This window comes from Acinonyx jubatus, chromosome D4, assembly GCF_027475565.1.
Source record: "Acinonyx jubatus isolate Ajub_Pintada_27869175 chromosome D4, VMU_Ajub_asm_v1.0, whole genome shotgun sequence".
Lineage (NCBI taxonomy): Eukaryota > Metazoa > Chordata > Mammalia > Carnivora > Felidae > Acinonyx > Acinonyx jubatus.
The window spans coordinates 7,209,677-7,228,289 of record NC_069391.1 but is presented as its reverse complement, the minus strand read 5'-3'; the positions used below and the strand labels follow the sequence as shown (position 1 = coordinate 7,228,289).

Here is an 18,613-nt window from a genome sequence, read left to right as displayed (position 1 = left end):
TGAACTTAATCACGTCGTGCTTTATGCGTTTCCACTGGCTGCTCAGAATTTTGACAGTGTCCCTTAAAGATAATTTTGGTTGATAATCGGGACCTAATGGCACTTCTCAAAATTGTCTCTTAATTGGCGGACACTTGATTAGTGTTGCTCTTCTGCTTCCCTCCCCTCCATAGTCTGCTCGCCTGATGGTTCACACCGTGGCCACCTTTAATTCCATCAAGGTAAGAGACCACGGCCAGCCCCCTCGGCTCCCGCTTCCCTTCACTGTTTTCCTTCTTCTGACTACATCTGTAGCACTTGTTACTCTCCTGGGGCCGAGTGTGTCCTGGGCAAATGTCCACTCTCCTCACACAGCAGGGCGGTGTGGTCGGCTTTCCTGGTCAAGAACTCGCCAGGTTTTAACGGGAAAGTCGGCCTTCCCTTCGGTTGTAGCGGGGCTGGGAGCTGCACGAAGTGTAGTGTCTGGAAGGCAGGGAATGTCTCCCTTGCCTCCTTACAGGAGACATTTGGCCTCATTCTGGTCCCCACGGTGTTTGGTCTCCTCCAGCACCGGGCCCTGCACGCTCCTGCCCCTCTTGGGCTGCCGCGGCCTGCGGTGCACCTGCCCTCGGTGCCCGGGGGAAGTAGGCTCTGGGATCTATCCACACGGCTGTGCTCACAAAGCAGTCGCTCCGTGGCAGGCACCAGGCCGGGAGATGCGAGGGAAGATGAGCCGGCTGCGTGTCTCTGCAGCTTCAGGGGTGATCCTAGGTCAGATATTCACAGAGCGTTCTCGCCATCACACGTGGCTGACATTGGCGAGGTCCTTCCCTTCTGGACTTGCGCTGTGGTGTCTGCTAACCTACTTAGCCAGGAAGGTCGGAAGTGGGAGACCATCTGGGCTCCACCCTTTCCTCGCAAGCCAGGCCCCGGCGCTTTGGTTGTCTGCCCCCCATGTGAGCCTGGCTTGGGCCCATGGTGGAGAGGATGGCTGAGCTGACCGTGTCCTCCCACAGGAGCTGAACGAACGGTGGCGGTCCCTGCAACAGCTGGCCGAGGAGCGCAGCCAGCTGTTGGGCAGCGCCCACGAGGTGCAGAGGTTCCACAGGTAAGGGCGGCGCAGGGCTGGGGGAGCGTTGACCTTGGCAGTCCCTAAGCTGGCTGACTTGGATCTGATCGCTATCTGGGCTCTGGCATCTGGGACACGTGTCATGGGGTAGACTGCTTGGTAAATAGCGAGTGAGCGAATGACCGTGTGTTCTTCTGCTCTTTTAGAGTTTTTCATGGCAGCCACTGGTGTCTAGGCACCACAGCTAAATCCGTTTCCTGTCTCGTCCTGTACTCGGGGCAGCCGTGCTCAGCGGTCGTTAACTGCCTGTGTGTCTCCCCTCAGAGATGCCGATGAAACCAAAGAGTGGATTGAAGAGAAGAATCAGGCTCTCAACACAGACAATTACGGCCACGATCTGGCCAGCGTCCAGGCCCTACAGCGCAAGCACGAGGGCTTCGAGAGAGATCTGGCGGCTCTTGGCGACAAGGTGAGAGGTGGCAGTGCCCTCTGTTGTCTTGTCCCCAGATGGAGCACAGCTGCCGCCAGGCAGAGCACGGCTCCCTCACTTGCCATCCCTCCACCTTGTTCCCGTAGGTCAACTCCCTGGGGGAGACAGCCGAGCGCCTGATCCAGTCCCACCCCGAGTCAGCCGAGGACCTGCAGGAAAAGTGCACCGAGCTGGACCAGGCATGGAGCAGCCTGGGAAAGCGCGCGGACCAGCGCAAGGCCAAGCTGGGCGACTCCCATGACCTACAACGCTTCCTCAGTGACTTCCGGTATGGAGCGGAGAAGCGTTGGTGTGCTCGTTGGGAAAGCGCTCTGTGGCTGATGTGCAGCCCTCAAACTAGCAGATGACAGCAAGTCAAAAAATAAGTGTCCGCTTCCCGGTCTAGGATGTGCACATGCACGCCATCTCTCCCCCATTTCCCGCCAGACCCTCTTCTGTTTCTTCCTCAGATGAATCTTTCAGAGTAGAGATGTACCTTAGTGTCTTCCAGTCGTTTTATTTAGAGAAATTTCAAGGCTGTAGAAAAATAGCCTGAAGCAGTGAACATGGATGACATCCTTCATCTGTAGTCACCAGTGAAGTTCTTACGACTTGGGCTTAACCTCCAAACACATTACTCTGTCTTGCTGGCCCACCTGAAAGGCGGTTGCAAATCCGTGGCCCTTTCTTTACCTTTAAGTGCCTGGACCTGTGTCTCCTGCAAACAAGGGTTTCCTGTTCACCGCACATCTGTCCTCCACCCCACGGTCTAACCCAGTCCAGTCCAGCAGTATTGAATCCGGTCCGCGTCCAGTTTCTCCACGTTGTCTCAAATGTGTACTCAGTAGCCAGGGTTTATTTTTTGGTCCAGGATCCAGTTGAGAATTACTGTTGCAGTGATAGAATGGTCTCCTTAACCTAGAACAGTATCCCTCTGCACTTTGATGACCCTGATGGTTTTGAAAAGTCCAGACCACTTGTCTAGCAGAATCTCCCATGACCTGGGACCTGTCTTAAGACTACGTAGCGCTCCACTGGTGGGTGATCTATGACTTGGTCCCTGGCACCCATTCAGGACAGGTGTTTTTTTTGTGGCATGCTTTTGTGCTCACGAGGGTCTTGCACACATACCTGCGTGCGTGTACATGTGTATTTTATCTAGGCATTTCCTCTGTACAGATAGGAGAGGGCAGGCAGTTCTCTGGCAGGAGTTGGGTTTTTTTTGTTTTTTATTTTTTTCTTTTTTTGAGGCTAAGGTCACATAACATAGAGTTACAATTTTTTTAAGTTTATTTTTGAAAGAGGGAGGGAGAGAGAGAGCATGCACTGGTGGGGGCGGGGCAGAGAGCCAAAGCAGGGGTACAGAGGATCCAAAGCAGGTTCAAGGCTCTGAGCTGACAGCAGCGAGCCCAATGCAGGGCTTGAACCCATTAACCATGAGATCATGACCTGAGCCACCCAGATGCCCCCATACGGTTACGTATTCTAAAGCGTATATAGTTCGTTGATAATGAGTGTGTTTGCAGCATTATACCACTACCAGCTCTCTGTAGTTTTGACAGTTTGCACTACTCCAGACGAATACCCCAAACCCCATGAGGAATCACTCCCCATTCCCCTCTCCTTGAGTCTGCTTTCCATCTCTCTGGATTTGCCTCTTGTGGGTGTATTTTATCGAAGGAAGCCTAGGACCTGTGCCTTTACACATTGATTTTTGCACCCTCGTGTGCGGACATCAGTAAGAACCTGGGTTCAGCATGTGCAGAGGCCTGGGACAGCTGTGGACTCAAAGAAGAGTGATTTCACCTGGAAAACTTAACCATAGCTGTTGTCTCTGTTAGAACCTGTTCCTCTGCAGAAACAGAAGATCTGAGTTACAAACTTCGTTCATTGTCTTCTGAGGAACGCTTGATTTTTTTTTTTTTTTTTTTTTGTCTTTCAGTTTTTCTTAATGTCTCGGTAAGACGAACAAGAGGATTTGAAATATGCCCAGAGATGTAGATGAGCTAGTTAGCCATTCAGTAGATTGGCTAGTTCGTAGATAACTAGTTAGCCCTGAATAATCATTCAGTGGGTTAACTAGTTCACCCTGAATAATGTTCTGAGACCAGAGTGGCGTGGCTCTTTTTTCCTGGGCAGAAAGCCTACTTGCCAGGTAATGTAATAGCCATTTCTCTGTGGGTCTGCTTGCCAGGGACCTCATGTCTTGGATCAATGGAATACGAGGGTTGGTGTCCTCAGACGAGCTCGCCAAGGATGTCACCGGAGCTGAAGCCTTGCTGGAGCGACACCAGGTAGGTGGACCTGCTGGCCGAGCAGCAGAAAGGAGGTAGCACTGCAGGGCCGGGAAGACCTTGCCTCTGCCACCAGCACCACCCTTCACTGTGAGTCGGTGGTTGACACGATGGTGGGCATCTAGAGCGGGTTATCTAACCCCTTCCCTCCTCTTGGCAGGAGCACCGAACGGAAATTGATGCCAGGGCTGGCACTTTCCAGGCATTTGAGCAGTTTGGGCAGCAGCTGTTGGCTCATGGGCACTATGCCAGCCCAGAGGTCAAGGAGAAACTGGATATTCTCGATCGGGAGCGTGCAGGTCTGGAGAAGGCCTGGGCTCAGCGCAGGATGATGTTGGATCAGTGCCTTGAACTGCAGGTACGTGTGAGGGCCATCACGCCCTGTTTGCCACGGGCTTTCTGGCCGGGGTTTCACTGCCAGAGGCCCCATCTTCCCACCTGCCTCCCCTTCTGTAGCTGTTTCATCGGGACTGCGAGCAAGCTGAGAACTGGATGGCCGCCCGGGAGGCCTTCTTGAATACTGAGGACAAGGGAGACTCACTGGACAGCGTGGAGGCTCTGATCAAAAAACACGAGGACTTCGACAAAGCAATTAATGTGCAGGTGAGGCCTTTGTACCTTCAGGTCTAAATGTAGATTTTTCCAGATGGTCGTCTCTCTTTGTTGGCTTATTTTCCTTTCTGTAATAACGACTAGAATAAAAACTAGTCACTGACTTGGGTGAGTCACAGTTTTGGCCCCTGCCTTAAATTGGAATACTTGACATCGAATATACAAAGGAAGAACCGTTCTCTCTACACCTCCAACAGATACCTGTATGGTCCAGGGAAAAGGACACACGGAAAAATGGTTTTTAAAACTTAGGTATATAAATTCTGGTATTTCTGAGGTTTTAATGGGGATGCCACAGAGAGGAAACTTATAACGTGTAGTAAGGAAAGAATGCGTGAACAGAAACAACTCAGGAAGACAGGAACCTTGGTTTATAACTCGTCTTGTTGAAATCTGACTCCTTTTTCCCACCAGTTTGATTCTGTGTGTGACATTCTCTGGTGTTGTAGCTCCTGTCCCCAGTGTGACCTGGCGTCTTCTTGAGTTAAACTCTACTCTCGTAATGGTCGAAATCAAGCTTTCTTCTGGCCTTTTACTCGCCTTCTAAAGTGTCAGTGTATTCTGATCCTGCCACAGCGAGTTCCCAGTCACCCAAGAGTAACCATTCTCTTTGCAAGACCTGCGGGCCAGGCTGGGCCGTCCCACCCACCTTGACCTCCCGCCTTTGTTTGCCGCCAGGAAGAGAAGATCGCCGCCCTCCAGTCCTTTGCTGACCAGCTCATTGCCGCCGGCCACTATGCCAAGGGCGACATCTCCAGTCGGCGCAACGAGGTTTTGGACAGGTGGGTGTCGCATGGTGCTGACCGGCCTCCCGGCCTGTCCCATTCTGAGGGAGGTTCACCTTTGGGCTCGGTTTCACTTGGTCAGGTGGCGACGCCTCAAAGCCCAGATGATCGAGAAGAGATCAAAGCTGGGAGAATCGCAGACACTCCAGCAGTTCAGCCGGGACGTGGATGAGATCGAGGCTTGGATCAGCGAGAAATTACAGACCGCGAGTGATGAGTCATACAAGGACCCCACCAACATCCAGGTGAGCGGGTCCGAACGGCCGCTCGTCTCTGCGATGGCCCTCGTCAGTGAGCGGGGTAGGTTTTGTTAGAGAAGGAGTCTTGAGGAGGAGGTTGTGCCTAGAAAACCAGTTCTATGTCTGTGCTGGAGCCGATGAAAATTATTCTAAGAAGCTGAACCAGTGGAAGAGGGTCACCAGACTCTCAGACGTGAGAAAGGGCTTTCCTCATGTTTCCCCATGGAAGCCTATCAGCTCTGAAGGCTCTGAAGCCCCGTGTCAGCTCTGAAAAGTCTGCTGGGTCCCCTCTTGTTTGCCCCAAAGGCTGAGCTTTCCCAGGGGAAGTGTGACAGCAAAATGAGCTGCTGTTTAAGGGCTGAGATGTGCGTTCACCTCAGTATACTGAACTCTTGTTGTTTTAATCTATTTTTGTAGCTTTCCAAGCTGCTGGTAAGTTTTTAATTTTTTAAAAGAGTTTTAGTTAAATGCGCTCCAGTGTTTGTGTCCTTCTGCGTAGATCCTTGTTGTGGCCACACGCAGTCACTCGTGTCTCCTCACCCATGCTTCTCGTTTCTAATGATCCATCACACTCCATCAGGTGTCCCTGTGGGATGTGGCTTTCTCTGTTCTAATGAGCCTGCAGCCCTGCGCCCCCTTCCCTCTCCCCATGTGTCACTTAGGCACATTCTGTGCAATGTTTGATTTGGGGGCAGTAGTTAACCGCTGTCTTTCCAGAGGCACTTCTTTAAAAAAAATAATAATAATAATCAGCTTTGTCTGTGTAGACTCGTGCTCACGGTTCTTGGAGGCCGAGAGCATGGAGTCTGTAGTGCAGTGTGTTTTCTGACGCACCCAAGCTGCCATCCACAGGTGCTGGTCCCTGGAGAGGGACAGTTAAAGAGCCACATAGAAGCAGATGATCTGTTTCCAAATCTAACAGGGACCAGGGGTGAGAGGTTAAGGAAGAAGGGGGACATGATTACTCAGGGGGTTAGTGAAGGGGATTTTTCAGTCCAAATGTAGCTCAGATGTCTCTGTGAACAGATGGAAGCAATGAAGAAACAGAATAGGTGCGGTTTGAGGAGTGATGGGAGCGAGAAACAGAAGAGGGGAATTGGACTGAGGTCAGGAGGGATTGGACCCTTCTCGGTCTCAGCGGGGGCTCAGGCACCGGAGTCCGTGAAGGAGCCACCTCGACATTAGCGCCGCGTTGCGCCAGCCCAGCGGCTCCACCCTTTGACAGTTCCTGCCCCTGAAATGAAACATTTGATGCAGAATCCTTCCCCGACCGTGCTGTTTTTTTGTGTTTTAGTTTTTTCCCCCAAATAATACCTTCCCCTGGACCCTCCCTTTCTCACCCAGAATTGTGCCACAGCTGTGTCCTTGCACTGTTCCTTGTGGTGTTTCCTAGACCTTCTGTTTCTTTGTGGATTTTTTTTTAAGTTTGTTTGTTTATTTTGAGAGGGTGGGGAGTGGCAGAGAGAGAAGAGAGACAGAATCCTGACCTAGGGCTCCGTCTCACAGACCGTGAGATCATGACCTGAGCCGAGATCTAGAGTCAGACGCTTAACCAACTGAGCCACCCAGGCGCCCCTCTCTGTGCATTCTTAATACTCCCTTCCAGCCCCAGCATCAGGAGCCCGTCATTCTCCCGGCCCTCTCTTTTCCTAGCAAAAATAAATTGCTAGCTACTGTCAAGCTTGGATGTTGACTGTATTCACAAGTTTTGATTAATGTCAGCTACCTCGTGAGAGGGCAGCAAAGCCACAGCCTACAGCAGCTATGGATTCTTCTCTGTCAGTGGAGGGTCCGCCTGACCGTCTAGAGTGATCTCAGCCTTGCAGGAGGAGCGGGCCAGATGTGTGTTATCTGTTAGATGCTCTGTGCGCTAAGGAGACAGCCGTGGAGAGAAATTGATGTCCGAGTAAATGAAACGTTGCAATTGCCTGTTGCTGATTTATACAGAATGTTCAAAAGTATATAATTCTAGGACTTCGCTCCCAGATAGCCAGTCCAGCTGGTTTAAGAACTGACTCAATTCACCTACTCCTGAGCGGGTTCATTTCTTCTCCTGGCGCAGACCTTCCGCCAAAGTCCCAACACTGAGCCCTAAAATACGTCCAAAATTTGGTGTCTGCCGTCACTAAAAAACGTCACTTGCCCCCAGTTCTTTCAGCTTTCTACCACTTTCCCTTCTTCCTGACAATCCCTCATCCCTGAAAAAGAAGCGACCGAGCAGGACCTGGTTTTGAAAGGCGGTCTTTCTGGTGTTTCAGAGCAAGCACCAGAAGCACCAGGCCTTCGAGGCGGAGCTACACGCCAACGCCGACCGGATCCGCGGTGTCATCGACACCGGCAACTCCCTCATCGAGCGCGGGGCCTGTGCTGGCAGCGAGGACGCTGTCAAGGTATGGTGGGTGTGACGATGACTTTGAAACACAGTCCTAAGTGCGTAAACTGAGTTGTGCGCGTTACAGGTGGCGAACGTTGGGAGAATGGCACCCTCTCCGCCAGTCACTCGGCTTCAGGAGAGGGCGCTGCTCTCCGTGGCTTAGCATCTCCCATGGCTCCTTTCTCTTCCCCAGGCCCGTCTGGCGGCCTTAGCAGACCAGTGGCAGTTCCTGGTGCAGAAGTCAGCTGAAAAGAGCCAGAAACTGAAAGAGGCCAACAAGCAGCAGAACTTCAACACCGGAATCAAGGACTTTGACTTCTGGCTGTCCGAGGTAATGGCAGGTTTTCCTTCCCACCATTGGAGGATTTCTGGTTGTTTGGGATGACGGGCCAGTCAGTAAGCCCCAGACCGTGAAAGGGCAGGGCTCCCCTGGTGCCCCTTTTCACAGACATCTTCATTATCAGATAAGAGGTGTGCGTTTTAGGGGATTTATTAGCAGAGAGAATGAAGGCGACAAGAAGAGTTTGTGTGTGGTGGGAACTGGGCTGTAGCTCACTCCTCTCTGTAGGGAAGGCAGATAGACAGTGACGATGGGGTCTCTGTGGCTGGCAGCCCTGATGAGTCTGTGCCCAGATAGAAACCAAAGCAGTAGCAGTTAGGTCAGGAGGCCAGAGTTGGTAGAAAATTCGGGAAGTAAGGGAAGCGTAAAGAAATCAAACTTTTTAGAGACCACTAGTAACATCTGTCTCTCATCTGTATGTATTTCTGTGAACATTAGCGTAGCTGTATTTTTATATATAGTGGAGCTCACGATGTCATTTCTCGTTAGTACGTGTTGGGCGTGCTATTCTAAATCACTGCAAAGTCTTCTTAAACGTTGGAATAACTGCATGAGTCCATCACAGCTGTGCCGTGGTTTTATCATTCCCACGCTGTTGGACACTCAGGTGTTCCCGGCTTTGTGGTGGGACATCTGCACTGAACGCCTTTGTACATTAATCTTTGTTCCTCCTGCCGGTTCTTCCCTCGGGGGAGGTTCCTCGAGGTGGGATTGCTGTTCACTTGGCCCCTGTGCCTCGGTGAAGGCTCCATGACCCTATAGCTGTAGTATTTCAAGTCCTAGGCTCTCGAATCTGCATTTGATTGACAGGGAGGGAGAAGGAGTCAGGCCGCACGGGCCGGTACAAGCAGAGTCGCTGTAACAGCAGTAACCTGTGATTGACACATTTGCAGCTGTCCAGAGACGTGGCCAAACAGCCGGGCGTCCTGGGTTTTCCGGAACACTCAACGCATCATATAGTGCTGGGCACCACACGGTAGCCCCCACTTTTGTGTTTCACCCCCAGGTGGAGGCCCTTCTGGCATCTGAGGATTATGGCAAAGACCTGGCCTCTGTGAACAACTTGCTGAAGAAGCACCAGCTGCTGGAGGCTGACATATCTGCCCATGAGGTGACTAGAGGGGGCGGTGGCACCCTATCGGGGACACAGCTGTGCTGGAACTGGCACACTGGGGGAAGGAGTGTGATGTCTGGCAGCTGAAGCCTCGATCTCAGGCGTGTGGCCTCAGGGCCATTTTATGCCCAGCACTATGATTGAAGGTGCCCTGGGAAGTTTATGTGGGTTTTGTCTGTCCATATTTGTTGTTATTGATCACGTTTTAAAAGTTACATAAAAAAAAAAAAACAGTCTCAAGGGCTTTTTGTCATCCTCAAAATGACAAAATCAGAAATGGAGAACAGAGCAGCAGTCTCCAGGAGTTAGGCACAGGGGTGGGGTGCAGCAAACGAGGAAGGGACAGAGAAGTTCCTTTGTGCTCACGGAACAATGTCTCTTGCTTTGGGTTACGTGAATCTGCACGTAGGGTCCAATTACGTGGAAGGTACTTGCACTCCCAGAGACACACGTGGACGCTTATGAAGTTGGTGAACTCTGACGAAGGCCCGTGGACGGCGCCAGGGTCACGTCCCAGCTCTGCTAGCATGCCGTGGTCGCTGCTACCGTGGGGAGAAGCTGGATGAGGGACAGACAGAAGTTGTACTGCTTTATCACTTCTCGGCCCTTTGGCTGAGATCAGGTGGAGAAGTTGTACCGCTTTTACAGCTTCTTGTGTGTCTGTAATTATTTCAAAATGAAAAAGAATAAAACTGAGAACGAGTTTATTTACCTAAAGTAATAATGAGCTCATGAAAAATTAACACGAATAACATTCTTAAAAAAAATTTTTTTTTAATATTTACCTATTTTTGAGACAGAGAAAGGGCATGAACAGGGGAGGGTCAGAGAGAGAGAGACACACACACAGAATCTGAAGCAGGCTCCAGGCTCCAAGCTGTCAACACAGAGCCTGACGTGGGGCTCGAACTCACGGACTGTGAGATCATGACCTGAGCTGAAGTCAGATGCTTAACCGACTGAGCCACCCAGGCGCCCCTAACATGAGTAACATGCTTTATGGATGATAATTATATTTTTCAAAACCAAAAAAACAGAAGAGGGGCACTGGCCTTATTTTTGCAAATCTCTTTAATGTCCGGCTTAATGGAGTACAGCTGGATTCTTGTAGCTGCTTCTGAATTCAGTTTATGGGAGTGTGTCAGACACGGGGCAAACACAGCGTCCCACAGGGAGTTAGGGAAGGGAACGGTGTTTTAATCCAGGTGATGACAGATACTCTAACACCAAACTCAGTACATGCTAGTTGTGTAAAGGTGAGTTGCAAAGTGGACTCTGAAACTCTATCGATCAGTGTTTCATACCATTTAATATTAAAATCCATGGGTCCATCTTGGACTTAGAAAGGTTTTTTTTTTGGTTTTTGGTTTTGTTGTTGTTGTTGTTTTTTACCCACGCGTGATGTTACAAAATCGTTTGGAAAACATTCTGAGTTATGCAGGACTTCTAAACGCTGGCACATTTTTTTATGTGATATCACATGTGCCGTCTGCTAACATCAAAGCCAGTCTCAACGGGAAAATCTTCACAGATCGAGCAGCTGTCGAGCTTGTGGAGGTGAACGTGCAGCTACTGGAATCCTCATTTTCACATGAAAGTTCGGGTTTATCAGTCACAGCAAACTCCGTCTTCCCGAAAGTGACAGTGTTTGCTTTGTTCTCGACAAGTATTTGTCAGATACCGACGTCTGGATGATCGTGGTTTGCTGGTCATCGTTCTTTTGCATGAAAATGACGGCCTGTGAAAAAGCAGCTAGTTGGGCTCACGACACGTGCTCCTTTGCAGGACGGTCCTCGAGCCGGAGTACGTGGCAGAAGTATTTGGTCACACAGGACGTTAAAAGTGGCCTGTACTCCAAGATGGATATTTAATGACACTAACAACTTCTGCTTTTACAAGGATGCCCCTAAGGGAAAGCGCGTGCCCAGGAAGGATGGGATTCCTGCTGGTACGGCCTTGAGCCGAGGCGTCTGCACCGCCCCCCCTCTCCCCCACCGTTGTATCGTGGTGCAAACATCCACGCAGCGAAAGGGGCGCATAAGTGTCTTTGTGTCATTAAAAAAGTAGTTTTGATCCCTTAGAGCCCCAGGGCCCCACGTGTTGCACTTTGGCATCGTCGGTACTGCACAATCTGTCTGTGAAGATGGTCACGGGAAACCCAGGTTTCTCACCCCTCCTGCTGTGCCCCCTGCCCCAGGATCGCTTGAAGGACCTGAACAGCCAAGCAGACAGCCTGATGACCAGCAGCGCCTTCGACACGTCCCAAGTGAAGGACAAGCGGGACACCATCAACGGTCGTTTCCAGAAGATCAAGAGCATGGCGGCCTCCCGGCGAGCGAAGCTGAATGAATCCCATCGCCTGCACCAGTTCTTCCGGGACATGGATGATGAGGAGTCCTGGATCAAGTACGTGTCCCTGGGGCTTCCCATTCTGAGTCCTCCGGGACGCCCGCTGAGCCTCGGGTGGCGGGCACTGGGAGCCACAGGCGGGGCAGGTGTCCGGACCGCCTGGCCACAAGGTCTCACCCTCTCCGGGGAAGTGGGGCAGAATGTGCCGGGCCTCTCCTGGCACCCAGGTGTGCTGTGACAGGGTCATCCATGGCCTCTGGGTGGTGGCAGCACCTCACAGCTGCGCTGGGATCCCTGGGGAACTTGGCCACTGCCCCTCCGGAGACGACAGCCTGATCGCCCAGCAGGATCAGTCCTTGAAGGAAGGATTTTGTTTGTCATTCCTACCCTGTCACAACGTTGCTGTAGCTTTATGTAAACACACCGTTATTTAAGGACAAAATCCTGTCTCCTGTTCCTCGCTTCCTTAAAAAATTCCATCCGTATCTTTATGTATTTCTACGTGTGATGTGTGCACACTGGGTGAAGTAGGATTGACAGGGCGACACCGCGTAGGTGCTCCTAGATACATACGTGGACACTCTTCGTTTGGGAAATAGAGGCTTTCGTCTCCCAGGACGCTGGCAAGGATTTTTGTGGAGAGAGGGGTAAATGTAGGCAGAGGACACCGTAGCGTATGTAGGTTCACAGCTCGCGACCGACCTGTCCAGCTGAAGACAGGGAGGTGCAGAGTGCCTGTTTGTGTCCAGGGAGAAGAAGCTGCTGGTGAGCTCCGAGGACTACGGCCGGGACCTAACAGGCGTCCAGAACCTGAGGAAGAAGCACAAGCGGCTGGAGGCAGAACTGGCTGCACACGAGCCTGCGATTCAGGTGAGGGACCTCTTCCGGCCGAGACGGTGGCGGGGACTACATGGGCCCTGGGGACGTGCAGAGAAATCTTTTGCTCTCATTCATTTCACTGAGGCCTACGGTGTTTATGACCCCTCGTTCCAAACCTGGAAGAAAGTTGCGGATGTGATGCTGAGGTTTTTCCTGGATGCGTCTAGAAGCAGATGATAGCTGTTGATCTAATCCTTCTCGCCCTTCAGGGTGTCCTGGACACTGGGAAGAAGCTGTCTGATGACAACACCATTGGGAAGGAGGAGATTCAGCAGCGTCTGGCCCAGTTCGTGGAGCACTGGAAGGAGCTGAAGCAGCTGGCGGCAGCCAGGTCAGCGGCCAGAGCAAGGCGCGCGTGTCCCGCATGTGGGTGCAGCGTGCAAGGCCGGGCTCAGAGCTTCTGGGCCCTCCTGCCACCTCCTGGACCTTTTTCTTGGGTGTGCAAGTACCACAGCTGGCTCATTCAGAGCCCCTTCCGACAGGCCCGTGCTCAGCTCGTCCCCTGATGTGGATCTGAACCCAGCACGTGGTTCCCAAATTTCACGTTTGAACAACACTATCTCTGCTGCATGTTACGCAGAGGGCCTGACGGAACCATTTATGTCCCGCACGTGTGAATATTTGTAAGCAGACGTTAGCTATCAGGATTGAAGTTAGTGGCAATGGCTGATTGTTTTCCGTTTCCTGTAATCAGAGGCCAGCGGCTGGAGGAGTCCTTGGAGTATCAGCAGTTTGTAGCCAATGTGGAGGAGGAAGAAGCCTGGATCAATGAGAAAATGACCCTGGTAGCCAGTGAGGATTACGGAGACACTCTTGCTGCGATCCAGGTCAGAGAAGCTGGCGCCTGCTGCTTTGTTCAGTGGCTGTGTTCACGCCGGGAGAGCTCTCGGCCAGCAGTCACGGTCTCGCTGGTTGGTTTTAGTCCTCCCACCTCATGCGAGAGACCCTGCCCCTCTGGACAAATTTGCCCTGGCCGCCAGGCCTGGTGACCAGAGCCCCATGGTCGGTCAGGGGGCCCCATTTCCACGGGTTATTGGTGCCCATTGGTCCCCTGGGGCCCTCAGCTTGGGGCGTACAGCAGCAGGAATCTATGGGCCTGTGGTTCTGGAGGCTGGAAGGCTGAAATCAAGGTGCATCAGAACCTCATTCTCTGAAACTTTTAGGGGAGGCCCATTCCTGCCTCTTCTAGCTTCTCCCTGGCATTCCTGGCTGGCTCTTGGCAGTAGAATTGCAATCTGCTTGTTCTACGTGGCTCTTCCTTCTGTGTCTGTCTTCCCATGGCTTTCTCTCCGGCTGTGTCTGTGCCCAAATTTCCCTCTTAAATGACACAAATCCTGCTAGATTAGGTCCCGCCCCAGTGACCTCATGTGAACTTGGTTATACCTGCATCTGCAGAGACCTCAGTTCCATGTTCATAGGTGCCAGGGATTAGGACGCCCTTGTTTTCAGGGGACACACAAGCCCACACCCTGAGCACACGGGTGGCTGTGGCCGTGTCACAGTCATACAGGCAGCAGTGGCTTGTTATCCGTGGTTGTACCACTTTCGAGTGGGGCCCCTCACACAGCCCCAAGGTGGGGGCTGTGGGCCAAGGAACCACGACAGTGTCCCTGGCGGCTGGCACATCTCTGTTCCCTTCCTTTCGCCTCCCTCCAGGTGCCTTGCCCAGCTGCCATAGGCAGCATTCAAAGTGGCAGAGGTGGAAGCTTCGAGGCTTAGCCCCAGGCATCACATGACACCATCCACGCCACATGGTGGCAAGCAGGCCAGGGCCACGGGCTGGATAAACGCCTCCCCTCTTGCTGGGAGGAGCCACACGTTCTGGTCGGAAGTTCCCGGATCTGGGCCACCAGCCGTGGAGACAGAGTTTGCGTTCCCAAGAGTCTGGGTAGCCCCGAGCCACGTTCTCAGAGGGGGCGTCCTCTTTGGGTGGTTTAGACGGAGGAAAGGGTTTGTCTGTCTTCTGCACGGTCCCGGCCCGTGCAGAGGCCCTGTCTCCGCCCCTTCACTTGTACCGAGGGAGGGAGACTTTGGAAGGTCGCTTAGGAGCTGAACCCAGGGGAAACCTTAGCCTGAGAGTCCCCATTTGGTTGGGTGTGTCTTAAGCTTGTGTTGGGTTTAGTGTTTTCTGTGTGGTCTTGTAAGGGGAAGAGGGACGCTGTAGTGGTTGATTAGCAGGAGTTAACCCCTTCAGTAAGGCCTTCCCTGACGTCCCTTCTCAAGCTCAGCCTGCGCTGCCAGTTACTTGCTACATCATGGTTTTACCACCTTTATAATTACCTGTTAACATCGGTCACTGTGTCCTCAGCCTTCAGCTAGACTGGGACGCATGTGAGGTCAGGTGGCTTACAGCTCTGTGCTCTGTGCCCCCTGCCCGGTACTGGCACATGCCAGGCCCTCAGCAGCTGGCCTTTCTGCTTCCACTCCAGGGCTTACTAAAGAAGCATGAAGCTTTTGAGACAGACTTCACTGTGCACAAGGACCGTGTGAATGACGTCTGCAGTAACGGACAAGACCTCGTTAAGAAGGTGAGCCTGGCCTGCCTGTAAAATGTTCATTTTCCACACGAGGGATGCATGCCCGCACAAAGTCCATCTGCTGGAATATTCCCCCAAGAAAGGTTTTTGCATAGAGACTGGTAGCAATACCATTCCCGTATTCCATAAAGAAGAGAAGGGTTATATGATTGGTCGGGTGTTCTCCCCCTTTCCGAAGCCAGTTGGTAAAGTTACTCTACAGCATTTACATTCCCTGCCTCTGTTAAGCAGAGAAGCATCCCTGATGGTCTTTCTGCGACATTGGCATTCCCACGTAGCGGCTCTCTTAGTTTTTCTTGGGAGGTACAAGCTCTTTACAGAAGTACTAGAAAATGCAAGAAAAATAAAGCCACCAGAAGGATGGATCACCAGTGAGGTCTGCATGCCTCACCTCCCTGACTCCTCCACACGTACAGCCTCCCCTGGATAGGATAGGTCCAGTTCGGTCGATGTATGTCCCACTGCGAAGCCTGGCTGCGTCCAGGATGTTTTAGAAACAAATGTGTTAAAATCACGAGGTTTATTTCGGTCCGGCAGCCCTTGAGGGAGGGCAGACAGGAGGGGTGTTGGGCTTTCTCACCAGCAGTGAAGTCAGGTCACTTGCGTATTGGCGCTCCAGACCAGGCGCGGTGCTGTCATTGGTCGCGACTTAGTGACACGATCACTTAGGTGCGGTGACAGATGTTCAGTACCACGAGACAAGTACCTTTTAACAGCTGTAGCTTCCTGTTGCAAACGCAACAAGTAGATAAGATTTCTCGTCACGGGATTTGCTCCAAGCCTGGGGTTGAGACTAGGGATCCGGTCCGTAGGAGGTAGCAGTATGTTCAAGTCCGTGCTCACTGCAGAGCTTTTCTCCCTTGCGCTTATGAGCCAATAAACTAACAACAGGAAAGCTGATTTCAGAAACATACCACGTATGAACAGAGATGAGACCTGCAGACGATCTCCACGCACACGCAGCCCTGCTGCGTGTTCTCTGTTCTTGTGGCCTGGGCCGTGACTGCGAATATTCTGCAGCCTTCCAGCGGAGCCTGGTGCATTGCTGTCAGCAACAGTCTTTGTTTCCTCCCTGAGTTTCTCTCTACGTTTTATGCTGACTTGTGTATGGTTTCAAATGCAGTTTATCCAAGACTAAATCTGAGTGTTTGGGGCCCAAGAATTGTCAGTGTCCGCTTTTTCTGAACTGTTGGGTTTTTTATTTGTTTTTTAATATTAATTTTTAAGAGAGAAAGAGAGTGTGTGCAGGCAGGGGAGGGGCAGAGAGAGAGGAAGACACAGAACCCGAAGCAGGCTCCAGGCTCCAAGCCATCAGCACAGAGCCCGACGCAGGACTCGATCTCATGAACTGTGAGATCATGACCCGAGCTGGAGTCCGATGCTGAACTGACGGGGCCCCCCGGGCGCCCCTCTGAACGTTGTTTTTGTTGCATGTGTGTAGTAGCCGTTTTTTTGGATGTGTAGTAAGTTGGAAGTATCTGTGCTTTTTCTCCATTTTTGCTATCAAGAATGCTAACGAGGGGTTCCCTCGTTAGGGGGTGGCTCAGTCGGTTGAGCATTCAACCCTTGGTCTCAGCTTAGGTCTTGATCTCAAGGTCACGAGTTCAGGCTTTGCACTGGGTGTGAAGTCTTACTTAAAAAAAAAAAAAAAAAAAAAAAAACAAACTAACAAATACATCATTGTGACATTTAGGCACGTTCCTCAGTGTTTCTTCAGAACTCCTTCCTGTGAGTGGAATTGCCAGCATTCCCCTTTCAAGGCTTTTACTCCGTGTTGCCCGTGGAGAAGCCTTCCCTGCCGTACCTCCCCCCGGAGGAGGGCAGCGGGGCGCACGGCCCGCCTCACCGGCCTGGAGGGCCTTCGCGGGCAGGGAGGGTACGGGTGTGGTGGCTGCGGCCGGGGGTGAGGCCGACCAGGCTGTGCCTTCTCTCCGTGGCCTAGAACAATCACCATGAGGAGAACATCTCTTCAAAGATGAAGGGCTTGAACGGGAAGGTGTCAGACTTGGAGAAAGCCGCTGCCCAGAGGAAGGCAAAGCTTGATGAGAACTCGGCCTTCCTTCAGTTCAACTGGAAGGCTGACGTGGTGGAGTCCTGGATCGGTGAGTGAGCGCTGGCCCGTCCAGCCTGGCCCCAAGTTTCTCGTCCTCCCCAGCCAGGAGGATTGTTGCAGGGCCGTAGCTCATCTGTTTCCTCAGCAGTTGGTTTTCTTCTCCAGAGAAGAAACGGATCTATTGCAGGGGTGTCTGAGAAGACACCGTGTCCTGAGGCTGAGGGCGGGGGCCGTGGGTCAGCACAAGGGTTAACAAAGCAAAAACCCTTAGCCCAGGAGGGAGTGACAGGCGTCACAGCACAAACAAAATGGCACGGCAGCAGACACACAGCTGTGCTGTCCCCTAGCTGCCCGGGCCCAGGGTGCAGTCCGGCTCCTGGGCGAGAGGGGACCAGACTCTGGGACCCGTGTGACCCTGGTGGTTGCTGTCACTTAAGCGACAATTGAACCACAATCCAGGGTGAGCTGGAAGGACCTCGTCCCGGCCCGGCTAGAGAACGGGCCTGGCTGCAGGGAGGTGGGAACCGGCTGACATGGGGTCAGAGACCGCTGTTAGCGTTATTGGGATTTAAACATCCACAGGGTGACAGCGTGCCTCAGTTTTCTTAATTCACCTCACTGTACCAAGAAGGCTGGCCTATTTCTCGTTTTTGGTTTCTCAGGTGAGAAGGAGAACAGCCTGAAGACGGACGATTATGGCCGCGACCTGTCTTCCGTGCAGACCCTCCTTACCAAACAGGTCAGTCTTGGCCCGTTTGTTGCCCGACCGAAATGTGTGCAGATAGCGCGTCCTTGCAGGCGGCTGGTGCTCTGCAGCTCTCACTGAGAAAACCCCCTGGGGCTCAGCAGTGAGCAGGGTGCGGCTCTGGTCCTCGGGGAGCTTCCAGACCAGGCATCCGTGCTCCGGCCCGACGGCAGGGTGTGCTGTGGACTTAACACCCCAGCGGTGTCTGGGTGCCAGAAAGCCAGGGCTGATGGGGAAGGTCTTCCCAGAGGGGTGCGGCTCAGCTGGGTCACCAAGGGTAAACTGCAGGCAGTCAGGTGGGGAGGCAGGCGCTCGTTCCGGGCAGAGGTCGTGGGGCGAGCGGGGCACATAGAGGGAGCCCCACACCTCAATCTGCCCGTGGGGCAGGAGGCTGTCAGGAGAAGGTGGGGACTCTGGGCCGACAGTCTGGCTTGGGCGGACTCTGAGACAGGCTCTGGTGCCGTTGCGCTGAGGCCCCCAGCAAGGGTGGGTTCCAGCGTCCCTGCCAACCCTACAGATTGGCTTACCGTTAGCTCCTCGTTCCAGGAAACCTTTGACGCCGGCCTGCAGGCCTTCCAGCAGGAGGGCATCGCCAACATCACTGCCCTCAAAGATCAGCTGCTGGCCGCCAAGCACATTCAGTCAAAGGCCATCGAGGCCCGGCACGCCTCCCTCATGAAGAGATGGAGCCAGCTTCTGGCCAACTCGGCCACCCGGAAGAAGAAGCTGCTGGAGGCGCAGGGTCACTTCCGCAAGGTAAGCGGCGGGGCCCCTG

At 52.7% G+C, this 18,613-nt stretch overlaps 1 protein-coding gene across 10 annotated transcripts in view; it reads left to right on the top strand.

The window, feature by feature from the left end:
• The window catches only part of SPTAN1 (spectrin alpha, non-erythrocytic 1), a 61,468-nt gene that overhangs the window by 36,671 nt on the left and 6,184 nt on the right, over positions 1-18,613 (top strand). For 6 of the 10 annotated variants that reach the window (XM_027035297.2, XM_027035302.2, XM_027035298.2 and 3 more), the window contains 21 exons: positions 174-221; positions 996-1,087; positions 1,373-1,517; positions 1,625-1,806; positions 3,712-3,811; positions 3,972-4,169; positions 4,268-4,414; positions 5,102-5,205; positions 5,291-5,453; positions 5,865-5,879; positions 7,706-7,837; positions 8,015-8,152; positions 9,168-9,272; positions 11,473-11,681; positions 12,374-12,494; positions 12,713-12,834; positions 13,198-13,330; positions 14,933-15,031; positions 16,983-17,142; positions 17,756-17,832; positions 18,385-18,594. In XM_027035297.2, the coding sequence (XP_026891098.1) occupies positions 174-221; positions 996-1,087; positions 1,373-1,517; positions 1,625-1,806; positions 3,712-3,811; positions 3,972-4,169; positions 4,268-4,414; positions 5,102-5,205; positions 5,291-5,453; positions 5,865-5,879; positions 7,706-7,837; positions 8,015-8,152; positions 9,168-9,272; positions 11,473-11,681; positions 12,374-12,494; positions 12,713-12,834; positions 13,198-13,330; positions 14,933-15,031; positions 16,983-17,142; positions 17,756-17,832; positions 18,385-18,594 (2,700 nt within the window). The remainder of the gene's footprint in view (positions 1-173; positions 222-995; positions 1,088-1,372; positions 1,518-1,624; positions 1,807-3,711; positions 3,812-3,971; positions 4,170-4,267; positions 4,415-5,101; positions 5,206-5,290; positions 5,454-5,864; positions 5,880-7,705; positions 7,838-8,014; positions 8,153-9,167; positions 9,273-11,472; positions 11,682-12,373; positions 12,495-12,712; positions 12,835-13,197; positions 13,331-14,932; positions 15,032-16,982; positions 17,143-17,755; positions 17,833-18,384; positions 18,595-18,613) is intronic. The other 4 variants (XM_027035303.2, XM_027035300.2, XM_027035295.2 and 1 more) reach the window with 2 other exon arrangements.